The following is a 23,527-nucleotide window of genomic DNA, read 5'->3' on the forward strand; positions in this document are numbered from 1 at the left end:
AGCCTGTACCCCTGATTCACTTCCCAGCTCTCCCTGTAACACCCCTTTCCCTCCTCTAATCTCATTGGCTCCCTCCTGTCTGCTGGGAGGAGCTACTGGTGAATAAAGCATCCGACCCTTCCTTGTACCTATCTAATGTATCAGCCTGTACCATTGATTCACTTCCCAGCTCTCCCTGTAACACCCCTTTCCCTCCTCTAATCTCATTGGTTGGGAGGAGTTACCAGTAAATAAACCATCAGAGAAGCCTGCCATAATGGCAAAACCAGAGGAACATGGTGGACATCCCAAGAAATGCTGACCATTTGTATATTTACTCCATGTACCTCATGCCAGCATAGTAGAACTAGTACAAGAGGTACTGAAGTCAATGTTATATGATTATTAAAAATAACCCATGCTCACCCCACTAGTGCATGGCCTTCCATGGTATTGAGGTGAAACCCCCCTGCTGATCAATACGCTTTGGTTTCTCCTCCAGCAGAGTGTCTTGTACAATGTCTGGGGAAGGAAGGGAGGTACAAATAGCACACCTTCAGTGTTGTGTGTCTGTGTTGCACATAACTTACACAGTGTATTGACAATGTGTGGCCAATAGTTTCAATGAATGAACCACAAAGAGGACGCAATGAAATGGCAAGTTGTGTGCAGAGAGGAGCTTTTCTGGAGCAACTGAGAGGCACTGCTTGATGAATTCCTCAGGAAAAGTACAGACTGACAATGAATTATGAATTCCTAGCAAATGGAAAAATCAGGACACATACACAAGCAATGCTTTCTACAAAGCTGCCCCCAAACCACTGGCAATTGCAGTCACCCACCATGATGGAGAGAGGGAGATGCTTCATACTGTCATACTGGGCTGGAGCCAGAGATCCTCCAATCATAGGACTGGGACGAGTGAGATCCTCCAATGATGGCCTGGGGCTCATATGTAACAAGTATTGCAGCGGATTGAAGAAGATACTCATCTCCAGCCCAGCTTTAGGACAGAACCAGGTGTCTGGTCCCAACCATCTCAGATGTGGAGTGTTGGATGGAAAGTACACCAGGGCTAGGGTCAGTTCTATAGAAAAGAACATTATGACCTTGTAGAACTCTGATGAACCTAGAACATGGGTGCAGCTAGACTTCAGCTATACCAAACACAATGGTGCACCTAGAACCCAAACTATGGGTGCACCTAGAACTCTGTTGAACCCAGGGATGTAATTACAGAGGAGGTAGACCCTGCAGTTGTGGGGTGGGGGCAGGAGTGTAGGGGCATAGGGGCAAATTCACTAAACGACGAATCGCCTAACGCTAGCGTGAATTCGCCAGCGTAGAGCATTTTTGTTAATTTGCCGATTCACTAACGGACGCTGGTGTTAATTCGCTAGTGTTACTTCGCACCCTTACACCTGGCGAATTTGCGCAACAGACGTAACTACGCAAATTCACTGAATTATTCTCAACGCTACCTTTTACGCCAGAATTCCTTCGCCACCTCAGACCAGGCGAAGTGCAATAGAGTAGATAGGGATTGCTTTAAAAAAAGTTAAACATTTTTCTAAGTCCCAAAAAAGGCTGGGTTTTTTTCTTTTTTTATGGGTGATAGGCTGAAAAAGATCGAAAAAATTTTTTGGGGCTCCCCTCCTTCCCCCCTACATTTCCTGACTCATGGCAACTTAACTATACAGTGGGCACATGTGTAGGGCAAAATAAACATTTTATTTGCTGTTATGAAGGTTTCCCAGGCTTGTGTAGTGCTGCTACATATTCCTCCATTGTAACTTCAATTTGGCGCCGTATGCAAATTAAGCATCGCTCACGTAACTTCGCTTTGCCTGGCGAATTAACGCTAGCGCAACTTCGCAACCTTACGCTTCCCGTGAGTGCAACTTCGGATTTTAGTGAATTGGCGTAGCGCTGGCAAAAATACGCCTGGCGAAGCAGACGCTGGCGCAACTACGAATCTTAGTGAATGTGCCACATAGTGAGGCCCTAATTAAGGAGCTAGTTTGATATATCTTGGTGGAATAGGTCAACCAATATTTTGCAGCCCTAAATTGAATTTGCTATGGGCCCAGTAACATCTAGTTACACCACTGGTTGAACCCAGCGCACATACACACATAGAACTATGATTAACCCAGAACCCATGTGCACTTAAAACCCAACTGAACTCGGCACACATACACACCTAGAACTCTTATGGACCCAGTACATGGGTGCACCTAGAACTCTGTCAAACCTAGATGAGCACATCTAGAATTCTGAACCATGAACAGTGGAACATCTAGAATTGTGCTGAACCCAGAACGTTGGCACACCTAGAACTCTGAATTTCATTTTACACTAAATACCAAGTCACTAGCCCCACAATGAAAAATCTTGCCCATAATGTCTGTGTGTTGGAGAAGAATGGTACAGCGATGGGGGGGGGGGGTGATTAACCCCATAGCTGTGCATGGGAGTGTGGCATGGCAAAAGGTTGGGTAGGGTTAATTATATACAGTACAGCGAAGGGGCTTTTGTCTGGTGTCCTAAAAGATAAATGAATGCAAAGCGCTAGTGTGCAGTGATTGGCTGTTAGCACACCAGACGAAAACCCAGTGCTAGTAAAGATTAGAAATAGAAGGTACCCGGGCTCTCGTCTCAGTCTGGTCAATGAATTGTTTTGGATCTGAATATTTGTTCTTGTCATTCTGAATTATAAATAAATATAAGCTGCGGCCTTTCTCCAAGCAATTACCTGGTCTGGTGTCAGTTATTTATCTGATTAGTTATAGTTATTACTACATTGTAACTTTGCTAAGGTCCTGCAGGCATATCTTAGGTATGTTGGTGGCTTATTAAGTCCATGCCTACTACTCCCATATGAGGCCAGTGCAAGTACCTAGAGACATGTTCTAAGAACTAAGCTAATCCTCATTGCAGTTTTTGGTGCCATCTGAACCATGAGTCTCTCCCTATACCCACCTCCACCTGAATGAGACTTGCTTGTTATTGGCATCAGTGACCTCATACCTTGGGGCTGACCTTTTTTATATTGCTCTATTGGTGCTGCTTTAGCCACTTTCTAAGCTCAAATCAAGTAGGAGCGATTGTGTAGTCAGGTTGCAAACCAGAAGCAGATTGTGAGGCCCAATGTCTTATTCTTTAAGCTAATCATACGGGTCATAAAGCTTTCACTGAAGGGACCCATAGAGGCTTCAGGCTGGTTAGTGGCCAACATCCCACTTGCCATAGCCCCAAGGCCACACCTTCTTAATGAATGTATTGCACACTTGTCGCCCCCAATGTGGATTTTGTTTTGATTGGGTTTGTTGTGGATATGAGATCTGTATGTATATGAGGCCTGGGGATCAATGATATTCAGAACATCTGCTCTAATCTCTCTTTTGTTGCACATGGCAAGTTGCTGCTACTTCTTGTATCTGGCTGCAGATGGGACTCATTCTGTCCTAGGTAGCAAGACAAACAGAGCCTCAGACAGAACCCTTTTAAATGAATTCCATGTAGAATGACAAGTATTGCACCGGTTTAAAGTTTCTGCTCCAGGGGGGTATTCTACAGAGGTAGAGTCAATCTGTATAGATTAGATGAAACTGCGCTCAGCCAATTCCAATCAGTAAATGAGTGCTTCTATCCTCTAGAAGTAGATGTACCGACCATCTGTTATATCTGTAATAAATTGTAGAAGAGGAGAGCACTACAGACGCAGATTAACTGCTAGTGGCTGATGTTTATTTTAAAGCTGCTGTACACTCGGTGTACAGCAGCTTTAAAATAAACATCAGCCACTAGCAGTTAATCTGCGTCTGTAGTGCTCTCCTCTTCTACAATTTATTACGGGTATTCTACAGAATGACAAAGGGCATTTGCTGAGAGAGAAGTTTATTTATACAAGATGAAGAAAGTTTTACTTTCAGACAACTCCCATGTGACTCTCATTATAACATTCCGTCTCTGTGTATATGTATCCATACATAGGGGCCGCCATATTGGTTCTGTAACAGTACGAGGTTGAGCAAAATGTGGGCTCAGAGAAGGATAAATCTGGCAGCTCCCACCCATAGGTACATATATACAGGGAAGGTATGCGATACTTATACATTACAATAAGTTCCTATTGAGAAACATCACATCCTTGTTGAGGCCACATTACAATCTTCTTCCAACATGCTAATTATGATTATACACCAGCAGAAACTTTGTAAAAGCAATTAAAGCAATTAAAGGCATTAGTGGAGACGGGATACATTTCCCAGTGCAATTGCTGACGGCAGAGCTCCCACGCAAGAGTGAATTAGTCCATGGATACATTTATAGAGAAATAGAGAGAAGAGCAGCGTTGTCCCCCTGCAGAAGATCCCACACATTGCAGGCACATGCACTATATTTCATCACAGATGATCTAGAAGGACTTTCTCCTGATGGCTAAAGTTGGGCAGCCTCAGTCCAGAATTAATGGAAATATTACATTTTGAAGCTTTCACCAAATACTTCTATGCTGTTTATTTTGTGTTGACGCATTCAGTAGTTGTGGAACAAATCCAGGGCAGCAACTTGTCTGCAAAGTTCTTTATTGGGATAATGAGTTACACAACATGTTTCGGGCCCACGCCCTTTATCAAGTGTAAAAAGGAACAACCAAAAACAATCATTTATAATCTCATGTGACTACCAGCAGTGCAGTATGGGTAAAACTTTTCCATTAACTATTTAGTGATATACATCTTAAAGTGCATTGTGCAACTATAACTCCCATATGGCTGCACACAGTTCATCATGGATAAAACTTTTTCATTAACTATTTAGTGATATACATCTTAAAATGCAAAAAACTTAATTAAAAGCTAGAGGAATTGGGTCACATTAAGTTTTTACAATATTTATTAGAGATCATATTTTGTAATTTTACACTTTGTGAGAGGCTTTTATAAATTTGTAAAATCTTTATTATGCACTTTAAGATGTATATCACTGATAGTTAATGAAAAAGTTTTATCTATGATGAACTGTGTGTAGCCATATGGGAGTTATAATTGCACAATGCATTTTAGGATGTATATCACTAAATAGTTAATGGAAAACTTTTACCCATACTGCACTGCTGGTAGTCACATGAGATTATAAATGATTGTTTTTGGTTGTTCCTTTTTACACTTGATAAAGGGTGTGGGCCCGAAACATGTTGTGTAACTCATTATCCCAATAAAGAACTTTGCAGACAAGTTGCTGCCCTGGATTTGTTCCACAACTACTGAATGCATTGACCTATTGGGTATTACACACAGAATACCTGTGGAAGAAGCCAACAAAGAAATTCGGTGAGCTTTCTCTGAATATTATATTTGCATATTTTGTGTTGACCCCCAGCATAAACAGCCCTGTGTTTTTGGGTCTTGGACAAATCTTTGGAGGAGCTGCATGTAGGTGAGGTTCTCATGGGTATTTGGGTCAAAGAAACCTTTGGTTTCATCAGTGGAATCAGAGAGTATTTTGTTCATCTCTTTATCAAAGAAACCACATTTGTAGGCCACTTCCACTGGCACGCGGTGACTGTGAACTGGGTTGATAATGCCCCCTGTTGCAATCTGAGCTGATGCCGTGGTCTTTAACAATGAGCTCTCTCTGCATTGCTTGGAAAAGAGAAATTCTTTGGCTGGGGTCATTGTAACCGGTTACAGCTTTCTCCGCAGACAGAAGCTTGGTGTGGAGCTCTTTTCCTATTTCCCCCGAGGCAGCCGCTTCATCTACTGTTTTTTGTTCTTCATGGGATCAATGACAAAACCTGTGGCTGCTTGTGCTTCCAGTAAGACAAGGACAGTCCCTGGCCTCAGAATACCCTTTAACATGGCATCATAGATGTTCATCTTTTCTTTCTTTGATGGGTCAGTTTTAGAAGACACTAAAACACCAGCAATGCAGCTTGTTTCCTCTAGGTATCCCTTTACTGAATCCATCTCAGTGACTTCAGTCAATGTCTTTTTTCCCAGTGTCAGGTCTATGAGGGTGTCTTGATCAATGATTTGTGACTGGAGGAGCTCAGATGCTGAGACCTGCTTCCTGAGACCCTTAAACTTGAGGTTCTGACCCCTCTCCTCTGTCTCCTTTATAATAGTGACAATTATTTGGAAGATTTCTTCCCATGTCAACATTTTGGACTCAAATTTTTTAATAAGTTCCTTCCTCTTCTCTGGGGTAATGCAGAAGCACCCAGAGTGAATGAGCTTTGCCTTCAACTTTAAATTCTCCAATAGAAACTTGAACAGTAACTGACTTTAAAAATGAAGCTGTTTGCCCATATTCCCTCTCGGAGGTAGGATACAACTTGTCGAGGACCATCATCAATTGTAAGCAAGTATTTTTTCAGCATGTTGTTTCGCTCTGTTTTGCTAATGGCCTTTGAGTTAAGTATATCCCACAGAGAAACACTGGGACCTTTGAATTCATCAGTGGAAAGGAAGGTAGAGAAATGGGACAGGGACTGAATTATTGGTCCTGATGGGGAATCATCACCTGTCTTTCCTGATTCTCTTACACAAGTTTCATCTGAACTGTTTATGACAGTTTTCTCTGCTTCCACCATGATGGCTATGATTGACTGCTTGAGCTGCACAAGAGTTAGAGCTCCACTTTCATACTTAGTAAGCAGTTCATTTCTTTTCTTGCCTGTGATTTATGAAGAATTAAGAAGCTGCCAAAGGGAACTTTTTTGGCCTTTGAGATGGCCGGCACTTACGTCAATCTCCACAGACTTCAGGAAATTGTGTTTCTCTTTTTCTTTTTTAATATTTAACTTTTTTATTGAGTTTTCCAGGTTCAAGATAAACAAACAATATTTGAAGGAAGATGAAGAGAGAAGAAAGAGCGTGCAGGTAAGAGGGGGTAAGAAAGAGGAGGCAATCTGTGCTTCTAGAAGACGGATGCCATGGTCGTAGACTATTAGATCCTTCTTCATGGCATGGAAGAGAGAAATCTTTTCACCAGTGTAGGGATCTTTGTAACCAGTAACTGCACGTTCTGTAGATAGGAGTTTTGCATGAAGCTCTTTTCCAACCACCCCAGAAGAAATGGCTTCATCTTCTGACAATTTTCTGTTGTTAATTGGGTCAATGATAAAGCAAGTTGCAGCTTGAGCTTCTAAAAGCACCAAGGCAGTGCCTGGTCTTAAAATATGTTTCCGCGTGGCTTGGTATATGCTCATTGTTTCCATCTTAGAAGAAGGATTTTTTGAGGGGACAAACACTCTGGCAATGCAGCTTGTTCCTTCCAAATATCTTTTCACGGAGTCTATTTGAGTTATCTCCTCCAGGGTCTTGCTTCATTTGGAGAGATCATCAAGGGTCTTCTGGTCAATAATGTCAGAGTTTAGCAATTCTGCAGCTCTAACCTGTTGTCTGAGCCCCTTGAAAATAAACTTACTAGATCTCTCTTCAGTCTCCTCTATAATGGTGGTGATCATTCTTATAATATCTTGGATAGAAGAAGACCAGGTAAGATATGCCATTAATCTTTCTTTTCTTAGATGATATGTATTTGGCGAGAAGAAGGTTCCACAGTGATATCTTCTGACCTTTAAATTCACCAACAGAAATTTGAGTTATATTCTGTAATAACTTCTGTGTTTGCTCATCAACAGAAGAAGTCTCGGCTGAAAACTGTCCCTCTCCACTTCTCTGGATGAGTTTGATGCAGCCAATCAGAACCTCTTGTACTGTGTTTTTGCACCTCTGCAACAGTTCTTTGCTTTTGTCATCAGGCAGTTTCTCACTTTGCAAAAAGCCCCAAATGGACACACTGTCTTGTTTCTCCCCTTCAGTTTGTTGTCTGGACACTTCATATGGAATAGCCTCCAAAGCTTTCTGAAGTTGATCTTCCGGTGGCCACTCACTAAGGTTAATAGATTTCTGTTTTATCTCCTTCCTTGTAACTTGAGTTGTTGTGGTGACACTTTTTAGGGTTTTTGTTTCTTTCTCTGTAACTACAGTGACAATAAATTTGATAATTTCTTCTAAAGTCAATGTCCCAGCACGGAGCTTCTCTAATAGATCATTTATTTCACTCTCAGAAAAGTAATCTGAATTTAAAAGATCTCATATCACCAGTGATTTTTTCTGGAAACCCCCCACGGAGATGTCAATTGTTACAGATTTTAGAGTTGTTTGGATTTTCGGATCTTCTTTTGTTACGACTGCAGCTTTTGCTTGCTCTGTTTCAGAGATGATTGTGATAATAAGAGTTGCTAGATCTGTAATTGATGAACTTCCTGATGAGTATTTTTTTAAAAGTTCCTCTCGTTTTTCCTTTAAAATATAATGAGAATGCAAAAGTTGCCAGACAGACATGTTCTTGCCTTGGAATTCACCTAATTGAATATGAACAGTTTTAGACTGCAGTGTAGTTGTGTAGTGAGTTCATACAAGAGAGGCTTTGGTGTCTCTCACATCCAACATGAACATTCCCGTGTCTGGGTCTTCAACACATCTCTGGAGCAGCTGCATGTAAGTGAGATTCTCATGAGTATTGGGATCAAAGAAACCTTTTGTGTCATCACTGGGGTCAGAAAGGATTCTATTCATTTCTTCATCAAAGTAGCCTCGCTTGTAGGCCACCTCTACCGGGACTCGGTGACTGTGCACAGGGTCGATGATACCACCAGTGGCAATCTGTGCTTCCAGGAGACGGATGCCATGGTATTTCACAATCAGCTCTTTCTTCATGGCTTGAAAGAGGGAGACTTTATTTCCAGTGTAGGGGTCAGTGTAGCCGGTCACTCCTCTTTCTGCAGACAGAAGTTTATCATAAATCTCAGGGCCAATAAGTCTGGCATTTTGAGCTTCCTCCACAGAAAGTTTTCTATTCTGTATAGGGTCAACCACAAATCCAGTAGCTGCTTGTGCTTCAAGTAGAACCAGTGCTGTCCCTGGCCTCAGTATTCTTCTAAACATGGCATCATAAATGGTCATTTTCTCTCTTTGTGAGCCTTCTTTCTTAGAAGTAACAAATACACCAGCTATAGGGCTAGTCCCCTCAAGATAGCGCTTCACTGAGTCCATCTGAGTAACTTGTTCCACTGTCCGACTGCCTTGAGTCAACTCATTCAATGTACTCTGGTCAATGATTTCAGATTGGAATAGCTCAGTGGCTGTCACCTGCCTCCTTAGGCCTTTGAATTTTAACTTTTGACTTTTCTCTTCAATCTCCTCAATAATTGTGGTAATGATCCTTAACATTTCTTCCAGTGTCAATGTTCCTGATTTGTATTTTTCTAGAAGTTCTTTTCTCTTCTCTTCAGAGATATATTTTGAGTAAAGCAGAACCCACATGGAAACTTGTTGTCCTTTAAATTCACCTACACTTACATCCACAAACTTCTGCTCAAGTGTTTGTTTCACTCCCTCATCACCCTTCACTTCTTTGTCTTTAATTAGTTTCATTATATCTCCCTTTAATGTCTCTACTGTGGCCTGGTGCTTGTTGAGTTGATCGTTCCTTTTATCTGATGAGATGTACTTTGAGTGCAGAATTTCCCATAGAGACACTTTCTCTTTCTGAAACTCACCAGCTGGGACAAAAACTGTAATGACATCCAGAGCTTTGTGGAGTTGCTCAATTTTATCTTGGGTCAAATTGGGATAAACGGATGGGCTTTTTGTCTCCTTTGCCTCAATTTTTTCCCTATTCTCTTCTACCTCAGTAATAATATGCATAATGATACCAATGATTTCTTCTAGTGTCCAAGCCCCTGAGCTGTACTTCTGTAAGATGTCTTGCCTCTTCTCTTCTGTAATATATTCAGAGTTCAGGATCTCCCAGACAGAGATCTTTTGACCCATAAACTTGCCTTTAGTTACCTGCACAAATTTAGAGCTCAGTACAGTTTGCTGGTCCAACTCTTTGTGGGCCGATCCATTCAAATGCACAATTTTATTACTTTCCAGTTCTTCAATTGTATTTATTATGATTATCTGCAGCTCATTAATAGTGATGAGACCTGTTTTATACTTCATTAGCAGCTCCTGTCTCTTCTCTTCTGAGAGATAATGTGAATTGATAAGTTCCCAGAGTGAAACATTCTGCCCTTGGTATTGGCCAACCTTTAGATGGACAGTGAGGGACTTTAATCTGCTTTCAAAATTGGTCTCTGCCTTGAAGTGAGTAGACTTGCCCCTATTAACCTCTAGCAAGTAAAGTCCAGTATCTGAGTCCTTAATGCATCTCTGGAGCAGCTGCATGTAAGTTAGGTTCTCATGGGTATTTGGATCAAAGAATCCCTTGGTGTCATCAGAAGGATCAGAGAGGATCTGGTTCATCTTTTCATCAAAGTAGCCTCGTTTGTAAGCAACGTCCACTGGAACACGGTGGCTGTGCAGTGGGTCAATGATACCACCTGTAGCAATTTGGGCTTCAAGAAGACGGATGCCGTGGTCTTTTACTATAAGGTCTTTCTGCATGGCCTGGAAGAGTGAGAGCTTGTCACCAGTATAAGGGTCCTTATAACCAGTTACTGCCCGTTCTGCAGAAAGGAGCTTTCCATGAAGTTCTTTCCCAATAACCCCAGCAGCTACTGCTTCATCTACAGAAAGTTTTGCATTATTTATTGGATCAATGACAAATCCAGTGGCTGCCTGAGCTTCTAGAAGTACCAGAGCAGTTCCTGGTCTCAGGATGTTTTTCTGCATAGCATTATAGATGCTCATTTTGTCTTTCTTTGAGGATTCCTTTATAGACGGCACAAGAATCCCAGCAATGCAACTTTCTCCTTCAAGGTATCTTTTCACGGTATCCATTTTAGTCACCTCTTCCACAGTTTTCCTTCCCTGAGCTAGGTCTCGTAGGGTGTCTTGGTCAATGATCTCTGAGGTGAGCAGTTCAGTGGCCGTCACTTGCCTTCTCAGTCCTTTGAACTTCAGCTTGTTACACTTTTGTTCAATTTCTTCAATAATTGTGATGATTGTTTGGATCAGTTGATGCACGCTAACAGTCCCCTGATTAAACTGCTTAAGTAGTTCTTTCTTTTTGTCTTCAGATAAGTATTTAGATGTGAGTAGTTGCCACAGAGAATGCTTCTGGCCCTTAAATTCTCCTATAGAGATTTCCATTGTCTCTGTCTGTAGAACATTGAGTGCTTCCTCAGTCAAGTTGTATTCTGCATATAAAGGTGATTTGCTGCTCTTCTGTTCCACTAGTTGAACAACAATTGCTATCATGTCTTGAACAGTCAACTCATAATTACAAATCAGTTCCTTTCTCACCTCCTCACTAATATATTGTGAGTGAAGTAGGTCCCAGACAGAAACATCTTTACCTTGAAATTCTCCGGCATTGACATGAACATTGATACTCTGAAGTGATTTCTGGATTTCATCAGCATGAACTGCAGGATCTGATTTCAGACCTCGTTCAACTGACACCTGTGGGAGTAGTTGCACCGTAATACTTCTGTTTAGCTCAGTTTCTTGGATAATATTGATTATAATTGTAAGAGTTTCTTGGAGAGTCAAAGTCCTTGCTTTCACTTTTTCTAATAACTCCTTCCTCTTTCCATCTGAGATATAATGAGAGTTAAGAAGTTCCCACAGTGAAACACTCTGTCCTTTGAAATCCCCAACTGACATGGATACTTTTTCTGATTGGAATAATATCTTAATTTGATCACCTTCCTTATTACTGTGGGTTGAATCTTTTAATGGCACACTTGGCTCTGTCTCATTAATGATGGTAATAATAATAGTTACGAGTACTTCAGTGGACAAGATTCCCGATCTGTATTTCCTTAAGAGCTCCTCTCTTTTCTCAGCTGAAATATATTTAGAACTGAGAAGTTCCCAAACAGACAAATTCTTGCCCTGGTATTCACCAGATTGAATATGAACAGTTTTAGACTGCAGTGTAGTTGTGTAGTCAGTTCGTACAAGAGAGTCTTTGGTGTCTCTAACATCCAACAGTAACATTCCCGTGTCTGAGTCCTCAACACATCTCTGGAGCAGCTGCATGTAAGTGAGATTCTCATGAGTATTGGGATCAAAGAAACCTTTTGTGTCATCACTGGGGTCAGAAAGGATTCTATTCATTTCTTCATCAAAGTAGCCTCGCTTGTAGGCCACCTCTACAGGGACTCGGTGACTGTGCACAGGGTCGATGATACCACCAGTGGCAATCTGTGCTTCCAGGAGACGGATGCCATGGTCTTTCACAATCAGCTCTTTCTTCATGGCTTGAAAGAGGGAGATTTTTTTTCCAGTGTAGGGGTCAGTGTAGCCAGTCACTCCTCTTTCTGCAGACAGAAGTTTATCATAAATCTCAGGGCCAATAAGTCTGGCATTTTGAGCTTCCTCCACAGAAAGTTTTCTATTCTGTATAGGGTCAACCACAAATCCAGTAGCTGCTTGTGCTTCAAGGAGAACCAGTGCTGTCCCTGGCCTCAATATTCTTCTAAACATGGCATCATAAATGGTCATTTTCTCTCTTTGTGAGCCTTCTTTCTTAGAAGTAACAAATACACCAGCTATAGGGCTAGTACCCTCAAGATAGCGCCTCACTGAGTCCATCTGAGTCACTTGTTCCACTGTCCGACTGCCTTGAGTCAACTCATTCAATGTACTCTGGTCAATGATTTCAGATTGGAATAGCTCAGTGGCTGTCACCTGCCTCCTTAGGCCTTTGAACTTTAACTTGTGACTTTTCTCTTCAATCTCCTCAATAATTGTGATAATGATACTTAACATTTCTTCCAGTGTCAATGTTCCTGATTTGTATTTTTCTAGAAGTTCTTTTCTTTTCTCTTTAGAGATATATTTTGAGTAAAGCAAAACCCACATGGAAACTTGTTGTCCTTTAAATTCACCTACACTCACATCCACAAACTTCTGCTCAAGTGTTTCTTTCAATCCCTCATCACCCTTCACTTCTTTGTCTTTAATAAGTTTCATTATAATTGTTTTTAAATTCTCTACTGTGGCCTGGTGCTTGTTGAGTTGATCGTTCCTTTTATCTGATGAGATGTATTTAGTGTGGAGAATTTCCCATAGAGACAATTTCTTAGTTTGAATCTCACCAGCTGGGACAATGACTCTTATGGATCTTAAGGCTTTGTGGAGATGTTCATTTCCAGGTACAATATCAAGGGCTGCTTCTAGCTTCTCCCTATTCTCTTCTACATCATCAATAATTTGTATAATGATACCAATGATTTCTTCTAGTGTCCAAGCCCCTGAGCTGTACTTCTGTATGATCTCTTTTCTCTTCTCTTCTGTAATATATTCAGAGTTCAGGATCTCCCAGACAGAGATTTTTTGACCCATAAACTTGCCTTTAGTTACCTGCACAAACTCAGAGCTCAGTACAGTTTGCTGGTCCAACTCTTTGTGGGCCGATCCATTCAAATGCACAGTTTTTTTACTTTCCAGTTCTTCAATTGTATTTATTAAGATTATCTGCAGCTCATTAATAGTGATGACACCTGTTTTATACTTCATTAGCAGCTCCTGTCTCTTCTCTTCTGAGACATAATGTGAATTGATAAGTTCCCAGAGGGATACATTCTGCCCTTGGTATTGGCCAACCTTTAGATGGACAGTGAGGGACTTTAATCTGCTTTCAAAATTGGTCTCTGCCTTGAAGTGAGTAGACTTGCCCCTATTAACCTCTAGCAAGTAAAGTCCAGTATCTGAGTCCTTAATGCATCTCTGGAGCAGCTGCATGTATGTTAGGTTCTCATGGGTATTTGGATCAAAGAATCCCTTGGTGTCATCAGAAGGATCAGAGAGGATCTGGTTCATCTCTTCATCAAAGTAGCCTCGTTTGTAAGCGACATCCACTGGAACACGGTGGCTGTGCATGGGGTCAATGATACCACCTGTAGCAATTTGGGCTTCAAGAAGACGAATGCCGTGGTCTTTTACTATCAGGTCTTTCTGCATGGCCTGGAAGAGTGAGAGCTTGTCACCAGTATAAGGGTCCTTATAACCAGTTACTGCCCGTTCTGCAGAAAGGAGCTTTCCATGAAGTTCTTTCCCAATAACCCCAGCAGCTACTGCTTCATCTACAGAAAGTTTTGCATTATTTATTGGGTCAATGACAAATCCAGTGGCTGCCTGAGCTTCTAGAAGTACCAAAGCGGTTCCTGGTCTCAAGATGTTTTTCTGCATAGCATTATAGATGCTCATTTTGTCTTTCTGTGAGGGTACCTTTATAGATGGAACAAGAATTCCTGCAATGCAACTTTCTCCTTCAAGGTATCTTTTCACTGTATCCATTTTAGTCACCTCCTCCACAGTTTTCCTTCCCTGAGCTAGCTCTCGTAGGGTGTCTTGGTCAATGATCTCTGAGGTGAGCAGTTCAGTGGCCGTCACTTGCCTTCTCAGTCCTTTAAACTTTAACTTTTTAGTCTTTTCATCAGTTTCCTCTATTATTTTAGTGATTATTTGAATCAGTTCATGGATGTTTAATGTTCCTAGATTAAACTTTTCAAGTAGTTCTTTCTTTTTATCTTCAGAAAAGTATTTTGAGTTCAGAAGTTCCCATGCGGAATATTTCTGACCTTTAAATTCACCAACCGGCACTTCAGTCTTCACGGTCTGTAACACGTTGAACACTTCATCACGCAACTCATATCTGCCACTCTTGGATTCTGTGTCTTTAACCGACTGAATGACCGTCTTTATGATTTCCTCAATGGTCAGTCTGTAATCCCCTATTAATTCTTGTCTTGTCTCTTCTGTTAGGTATTTGCACTGAAGGAGATCCCAGATGGAAACATCCTGACCTTGAAACTGCCCCTTTGTGACATGAATGCTGATATTCTTTAGAGCCTCGTGGATGTCATCGTCTTGCAGACACTGGTCCATTGGGTTAATCTGCTGCACTTGCTTAACATTCTTCAGTTCTGTTTTGGTGATGATAGTGATGACAATGGCAATGATCTCTTCTATGGTTATGCTTCCCAATTTCATTTTGTCCATTAGTTCTTTTCTTTTATCCTCAGAGATATAGTGAGAATTGAGAACCTCCCACAAGGATACACTTTTCCCCTTGAAATCCCCCATTGTCACATCAACCTTTTCCGACAGGAACAATGTTTGGATTTGTTCATCTTGTTGGACAGCATCGGTGGTATCAGTTGGTTGTACTGTTGCTTCGCTCTCATAAATGATACTGATAACCACTGTCATGAGTTCCTCAATGGACAAGGTGCCTGATGTATATTTCTTTAGAAGTTCATCTCTTTTCTCTGTGGAAATGTACTGTGAATATATGAGATCCCAGACAGAGACTTTCCTGCCTTGGAACAGTCCAGTTGTCATCTCAACAGTCTTCTGCTGTAGCACGCTTTGTTTGTTAACAGGAGAGAACTTGCTGTCAGATATCTCTAGCATATACAGCTTTGTTTCTGGATCCTGAACACACCGTTTGATCAACTGCATATAAGTTAGATTCTCATTGGTATTGGGATCAAAGAATCCTTTGGTGTCATCAGTTGGGTCAGATAGGATCTGATTCATTTCTTCATCAAAGTATCCACGTTGGTAGGCCACTTCCACAGGAACACGATGGCTGTGCACTGGATCAATAATGCCCCCTGTGGCTATTTGGGCTTCTAGGAGACGGATCCCATGTTCTTTCACAATTAAGTCTGTTTTCATTGCTTGGAAGAGGGAAATTTTGTTGCCAGTGTAAGGATCAGTGTAGCCAGTCACTGCTTTTTCTGCACAGAGGAGCTTCTCATAAATCTCATAGCCAATCAGTCCAGCCTCAAACGCTTCTTCTACAGCGAGTTTCTTATTTTGTATGGAGTCAATTATAAATCCAGTGGCTGCTTGTGCCTCAAGCAGAACAAGTGCAGTTCCTGGTCTCAGAATGCGTTTTAACATGGCATTGTAAATGTTCATCTTCACCTTTTTGGCCGGGTTCTCTACAGATGGGACGAGCAATCCAGCAATGCAGCTGGTTCCTTCAAGAAATTTCTTCACGGATTCATTTTGAGCTACATCTGTTATAGTGTGCGGCTCCTGCTTGAGCCCCTCTAGTGTTTCTTTATTGATAATCCCGGCACTGTACAATTCAGAGGCTGTCACCTGCTTTCTCAGTCCCTGGAACCAAATATCACTCTGAGTGGTTTCCTTCTCTTCAATGATGGACACTATAGTTGTTATCATGGATTTAAGAGTTGCCGCAGTCTCTGTTTTGTATTTCTTTATGAGTTCTTTTCTTTTTTCTTCGGAGACATAGATGGAGCATAAGATATCCCACAGAGAAATGTCTTGGCCCTGGAATTTTCCAGTGTGCATTTTCAAAGTGGTAGATGTCAGGATGTTTTTGGTTGGATTATCAATGTAGAAGTAATCATCCCTCTTTTTCGCTAGTTGAAGTAAAGATAGTCCAGTTTTGGTGTCCTTCATGCACCTTTCCATCAGATTTTTATAACTTAACCTTTCATGGGTGTTTGGGTCAGTAAATGCTTTCTTTCCCTCTGATAACAATATGTAAGTATCTTCATCCAAACACCCTTTCTTATATGCCACACCTAGAGGAACTCTGTGGCTGGAAAGTGGATCAATAACACCGCCGGTGGACAACTGGGCCTCCAGCAGATAAAGGCCATGGTCTTTATTAATTAAACCCTTGCTAATGGCTTGTAAAAGTGAGAGTTTATTGCCAGAGACAGGATCTGTGAATCCAGTAACTGCCTGTTCTGCAAGTTCAAGCTCATTCTGCACATCGGTACCAATGAGTCCAGCAGCCAATGCTTCAGAAACAAAGAGCCTTTGATTCTTTACTGGATCTATGAGGAACCCAGTGGCCGCTTGGGCTTCAAGAAGTGTTAAGCCAATATCTTTAGGTAGGATCCCTCTCTTCATGGCTTCATAGATGCTGACTGTTTCATTGTCTGGTAACACAAATGATCCAGCTATGCAGCTTGTCCCCTCCAGATATGTTTTTATATAGTCCAACTGTTCTATATCCTGCACTGTTTTTTTGCCAGCCCTTAGGTCATCTAGCGTCTTTTTATCAATTATCTCTGCATTAAATAGTTCTGTGGCAGATACTTCACCCCTTATCCCCTTGAACATTAATATGTTACTTTTGCTCTCATAGTCCATAATGAGTTTGTTTATTGAGGATATGAGATGTTCCTCTGTCATTACTCCCTCTGTATACAGCCTTACAAGTTCTCTCCTCTTGAGCTCTGTGATGTACTGAGAAGAAAGAATTTGCCAGATGGATACTGTTTGGTTTGTGAAATTTCCATGATGCATCAGCACATGTTTTGACCGTAACTCTTCCTTAACCGTATCAGTGATGTAAAAGTAATTCTCTCCCTTCTTCACAACTTGCAGGAGATACAGTCCAGTCTCAGGGTCTCGGATGCATCTTTCAACCAGTTGTAGGTATGTTAAGTTCTCATGGGTGTTTGGGTCAAAGAACCCTTTGGTGTCATCAGAGGGGTCAGAGAGAATTGCATTCATTTCTTCATTAAAATAACCACGCTTATAAGCCATATCTACTGGAATTCGGTGACTGTGCACTGGATCAATAATACCTCCTGTAGCAATCTGGGCCTCTAGAAGGCGGATTCCATGACTTTCCACAATCAGTTTCTTGTTCATAGCTTGGAACAGGGAAATCTTTTCTTCATTGTGCGGATCGGTGTAACCGGTCACCGCTTGCTCGGCTGAGAGCAACTTGTTATAGATCACCTGTCCTATAAGTCCACAGCCTAATGCTTCATCAACGGACAGTTTCACATTTTTTACAGGGTCAACAATAAATCCAGTGGCTGCTTGGGCTTCTAAAAGCACTAGGGCTGTTCCAGGTCTGAGAATTCCTTTGAGCATGGCCTCATAGATGCTCATCTTCTTGTTGGTGGCCTGTATAAGTACCCCTGCGATGCAGTTTGTTCCTTCCAGGTAGCACTTGACATTGTCCATCTCTGTGACTTCAGTGATGGTTTTCTTCCCAAGATTAAGGTCATCAAGGGTCTGTTTGTCTATCACATCGGAGAGGAACAGGTCACTTGCTGAAACTTGCCTTCGGAGACCTTTGAATTGTATCTTTTTGCTTCCTTTCTCTGTCTCTTCGATGATGGTTGTGACTGTTTTTATGAGCAGCTGGAGAGCCTCTGCACTGCTCTTATTGTAGAAGGTTAGCAACTCCTTTGCTTTGCTTATGTTGATGTACTCAGAATTAAGAAGTTCCCAAACAGAGACAGTTTGACCTTTAAATCTTCCTTCCTGGACAGTGACTGTAACAGATTTCAGCACACTAATAATGTTTTCATCGGCATAAAGGGCAGGACTTTCTGAGAGTGGTAATAATAGGAGACTTGTCTCTGGGTCTTTATAGCATTTCTCTTTTAGCTCCATGTACGACACATTCTCTTTGGTGTTTGGATCAAAGAAAGCTTTCAGATTCATTGTTGATTTGGCCAAGTCTATTTCATCATCCATAAAACCAAGTTTGTGAGCCATTTGCAATGGGACAAAATGGCAGTGGTTTGGGTCAACAATTCCTCCAGCTGCAAGTTGGGCTTGGAGAAGTGGAACTCCTTCATTATGCGGGAGTAGATTTTTGCCAATGGCTTGCAACAGTGAAATCTTGTTTCCTGTATAGGGATCAAGGAACCCTGTCACGGCACTCTCAGAGATCAACAATTTCTCATGAAGTTCTGGTCCCACTATCCCAGCCTTAACAGCACTATCCACTGAATATTTCTGGTTATTTACTGGATTAATTAAAAACCCTGTGGCAGCCTGAGCTTCTAAGAACAGTAACCCATTGGCAGGCATGATGAGGTTTCTTTTAATTGCCTGATAAATACTAATTTTCTCATTGGTTGACTGTAGAAGGACCCCAGAGATGCAGCCAGTTCCTTCCAGGTATTTTTTTACACTCTCCATCTTAGACACTTCCTCAATTGTCTTCAACCCTTGCAAAAGTTCATCAAAGTCTGTCTGATTTAGAATGCCCAGATCCAACAGTCGTATTGCTGGAACTTTCCCCCGAAGGCCTTCAAAGTTGATGTGAGTGGTCATTTTGATTTCATTATCCTTGACAAATTGCAGAATCTCAGCAGTGACCTCCTGCAATGTTGCTTTCTTCAGTTTGTATCTCTCCAGGATCTGAGATCTCTGTTCCTCAGTAAAGTATCCATGATTTATCAGGACCCACAATGTTGTGTTCCTTTCTTCTATCCTTGTGTTTTTGAATGTCTCCTTTACTTCCTCATCAGAGTAAATGTTATCCATGGGAACCTCAGCAAAGTCTTCGGGCAGTGGAAACAACCGGATACCTGTGGGTTTATCTTGCTCTGAACTACTGACCAGTTCTGAGTAAGTCACCATTTGTTTAGCGGTAGGATCATAGTAGGATTTTACTGTGTCTGTAGACAGGCTTTTATGCAATTCGTCATTAAAGAAACCATGTTTATTGGCTACAGAAACTGGGAGATGTAAGGCAGTCACTGGATCAATAATACCTCCTGTGGCCAGCTGGGCATCTAAAAGCTGGGTGGCATGTTTCTCATCCACAAGTCCTTTCCTCATGGCCTGGTAGAGGGATAGTCGTCTTCCTGTAAATGGATCTTTGTAGCCCGTTACAGCTTCTTCAGCAGTCAAAAGTTTGTCATAAAGCTGTGGATCAATCACTCCGGCTTTAAGGGCTTCATCAACTGTCAATTTCTGGTTAGTTGTTGGATCAATTATGTGGCCAGTAGCAGCCTGGGCTTCAAGTATTGGCAGAACTGTACTGGGGAGCAAAATTCTTTTCTTTGTTGCCTCCAGGAAGCTGATTCTTTGGTTAGAAGGTTTAAGGATAATGCCACCAAGTATATCAGAACCATGAAGATGTCTTTGGACCTTTTCTGTTTTCAGTAAATCTTCTGCCTTAACCTTTCCATCCAGGACCTGCTGAAACAGCTGTTTGTCAATGATCTCATACTCCAGAAGATGGTGAATATGGATTTGCCCCCTAAGAGCAGGGAATCGGATGTCGGCCCACTTGTTCATTTCCTCTTGAATCAGAATGGTAATTTCCTCCAGAGTCTTCTTCCGCAGCCTGTACTGTTCTATGATGTATCTCCTTTTCCACTCACTGAAGTACTCAGAGTTAATAAGAACCCAAGCAGAGACAGTTTGTCCCCTGAATCTTCCATATCTTACATAAATGTCCAGATTTCTGAGTGACTCCTTAACGTAGTCATTAATACTAAACAAGTTCTTTTTACTGTGCAGAGGAAGGAGGCAGAGGTGGGTGAGCGGCTCAGTAATGCACTTCTCTTTCAGTTGTAAATAGGTGAGATTTTCATTGGTGTTTGGGTCAAAGAATCCTTTGGTGTCATCGCTCGGATCTGAGAGAATTAGGTTCATTTTTTTGTCAAAGTAACCCCGTTTATAAGCAACCTCCACTGGAATCCTATGGCTGTTTATTGGATCAATGATGCCTCCACTAGCTATCTGGGCTTCTAGAAGACGTATTCCATGATCCTTCACAATCAGTTCTTTGTTCATAGCCTGGAAGAGGGAGATTGTATCCCCGGTGTAAGGATCTTTATAACCAGTCACCGATTTCTCTGCCGACAGCAGCTTCTCATAAAATTCTGGCCCAATAACATTTGCTTTAAGGGCCTCATCAACAGAATACTTCTTGTTCTCCACAGGGTCTATGATGAATCCAGTTGCAGCCTGGGCTTCCAGGAGGATCAGAGATGTCCCTGGTCTGAGCAGGGCTTTTCTCTTTGCTTGATAGACACTCATTTTCTCTTGAGTCTCAGTAAGAATCAGTCCACCAATGCACCCAGTACCCTGAAGATATTTCTTTACTGTGTCCATATTTACTACGTCCTTTACTGAGGCTTCACCCTGCTCCAGCTTCTCATACAAAGTCTTGTCTATGATATCAGAATTCAGGAGCTGTCCGGGGGTCACGCGCTCCCTAAGCCCTTCAAAGGAGATTTTGGTGCTTGATACTATGTGCTGAATGCTTGTATTGATCTGGCTGGATAACTCATCCAGTGTGACAGTCTGGCATTTAAACCGATTAACTAATGAAATTCTTTCCTCGGTGGTGAAATAGTCTGAGAATAACAGTTCCCAAATGGAGATGTTTCGAGCTTTGTATTTCCCAGAAGTCACAGGAATTTTAGCTGCTTTTAGGGTCATTTTTGTTTGGTAGTCTGTTAGAGTATTTGGAAGTGTGCATGCTTGTAGAGTCTTATCAAAGATTGGAAGAAGATATAGGCCTGTAACGAGATCAACAAGACACTCGTGCAACATTTCTCCATAACTCAGATTTATTTCTGAGTTTGGATCAAAAAATCCCTTTGATTCATCCTTCATGGCTGATATACTCTTGTTCATTTCATCATCAAAAAAGCCTCGCTTGTAAGCTATCTCATTTGGGACACGGTGTTTGTGTAGTGGGTCTATGATGCCACCAGTGGCCACCTGCACTTCCAGGAGTTGAATACCATGTTGTCTTCCTACAAACCCCTTTTTCATAGCTTGGAAGAGGGAAATTGTCTGTCCATTATAAGGATCTCTGTACCCTGTTGTAGCTTTCTCAGCAGAAAGGAGTTTTTCATGAAGTTCTGGCCCAACCAAGCCGTTTTTCACAGCTTCATCAACAGAAAACTTTACGTTTTTGACGGGGTCCATCAAAAACCCTGTGGCTGCCTGGGCTTCCAGAAGAGCGATGGCAGTTCCTGACACAAGATAATGTTCTTCCATGGCTTGATATATACTCTTTGTCTCACTGGAAGATACTAGGACCACACCTGTGATGCAACCAGTGCCTTCAAGATATTGTCTCACCAACTCACGATCAGCAACTTCTTTGGCAGATGTTCTTTCCTGCTGTAGGTCTTCAAGCGTTTCTTTATCAATTATCAGAGAGTCCACCAGTTCATCAACAGTAACTTTGCCTCTTATCCCTTGGAATGTGAGTTTTAAAGGGAGAAAAAAGAGTTTAGTTTCCAGATCCACAGTGCATCTTCCCTTTAATTCTGCATAAGTTACAATATCATTGGTGTTCGGATCCAAGAAACCTTTGGGGCCATTAAGAGGATCTGATAAGAGATGAGTGATCTCCTCATCAAGCAATCCTCGCTGGTAAGCAACTTCCATGGGAACATAGAAGCTGTTAATCGGATCAATGATACCCCCTGTGGCTATCTGGACTTGTAGCAGATTCATGCCTTGGTTCTTGTCAATAAGTTCTTTCTTGATGGCTTGGAACAGAGAGATCCTGCTGTTGGTGTATGGGTCATTAAATCCAGTCATGGATCTTTCAGCAGAGAGTAGTTTCTCTTTCAGTTCAAGTCCAATTAACTCCTCCTTGATGGCTTCTGTAACAGTGAAGGTTCTGTTGCTCACTGGATCTATTATAAAGCCTGAAGCAGCTTGTGCTTCCAGCAGAGCAGTTGCCACATCTGGTGGGAGAATGTTCTTCTTCATGGCTTGGTAGATGCTGATTTTCTCTTTGGTGCTCTCTACATAAATTCCACCAATGCTCCCCAATCCTCTCAGGCACTGCTTGACTTCATGGCGCTCCCCAACACCTTCTAAACTTTCCTTGCCTTGCCTGATATCGTCATACAAAGCCTGGCTGATAATATTGGCCTTCAGCAGTTGTTCTGCAGTCACAGGCTTCCTTAGCCCTTGAAGGGTTTCCTGCAGGGGTAGAAGGAGTAACCCTGTCTTAGTATCGGTGGTGCATTTGGCCAAAAGCTGCTCATATGTTGCAGTTTCTTGTGTATTGGGGTCTAGATAGCACCTGACTGAGTCGCTGTTTTTAGAGAACATTTTAGACATTTCTTCATCAAGGAGATTTCGTTTAACGGCCTCTTCCAAAGACACACGCTGACCATTTGTAGGATCCATGATACCACCAGTGGCCAGTTGAGCCCCCAGCAGTTGTACCACATTCAGTTGACTGACTTGGCCTTTCTTAAATGCTTGAAACAGTGACAACATTTGATCCTTGTCCTTGTACACTGTCACTGCCTTTGTCGCAAAAAGCAGTTTTTCTTGAAATTCCGGGGCAACTATTCCCTGATTGATGGCCGCCTCCACTGTCAGTTTTTGGTTGCTCTTTGGATCAAGGATATTGCCAGTGGCGGCCTGGGCTTCCAGCATTGGCAATGCCACTTCACCTGGCACCAGTTTATCATGCAGGGCTTGGAATATACTGATCTTCTCATTGGTTTTCTCCACAAAGAAGCCAGCAATGCTTTGTGAGACCTTGGTGGGCTCAGTAGCCAGTAACTCCTCTTGGCTCTCGGCAGAATGTGAACTTTGGGAGGTCTCTTGGCTTTGGACCACTCTTGTTTCCATATTGCCCGTTGAGTGCACGACTGTGCGAGTGACTACAGAATGTGTCACAGTGCGACTCTTTTTGTGCTCCATGTTGCAATAATTGACTTTTTCTTCTCCCGTCTTCCCAAGTTCCCAAAACACAGAACGTTCTGCAAATAAAAGATGAACAAGGGTTAGATTTGGCCAGACCAATATGTATTGACTCAGTGTGAGCAGCATCATCT

At 41.9% G+C, this 23,527-nt stretch overlaps 2 protein-coding genes and 1 pseudogene across 2 annotated transcripts in view; all 3 read right to left on the bottom strand.

The window, feature by feature from the left end:
- Positions 1 to 5,252: 5,252 nt before the first annotated feature.
- Positions 5,253 to 6,246, bottom strand: LOC121395186 (annotated as a pseudogene).
- Positions 6,247 to 6,387: 141 nt separating this feature from the next.
- Positions 6,388 to 8,078, bottom strand: LOC108719779 (the record flags this gene model as incomplete). Its single annotated transcript, XM_041567727.1, has 1 exon — positions 6,388 to 8,078. A coding segment is annotated over one exon (654 nt), but the record flags the coding sequence as incomplete, so codon positions are not given.
- eppk1.S (epiplakin 1 S homeolog) overlaps positions 6,388 to 23,527 on the bottom strand; it is a 33,892-nt gene continuing 16,752 nt past the window's right edge. The window contains exon 2 of the mRNA XM_018224045.2: positions 6,388 to 23,452. Coding sequence (XP_018079534.1) covers positions 8,406 to 23,393 — 14,988 coding nt within the window. The 5' untranslated portion in view covers positions 23,394 to 23,452 and the 3' untranslated portion in view covers positions 6,388 to 8,405. The remainder of the gene's footprint in view (positions 23,453 to 23,527) is intronic.

This window comes from Xenopus laevis, chromosome 6S, assembly GCF_017654675.1.
Source record: "Xenopus laevis strain J_2021 chromosome 6S, Xenopus_laevis_v10.1, whole genome shotgun sequence".
In the NCBI taxonomy this organism is placed as follows: Eukaryota; Metazoa; Chordata; class Amphibia; order Anura; family Pipidae; genus Xenopus; species Xenopus laevis.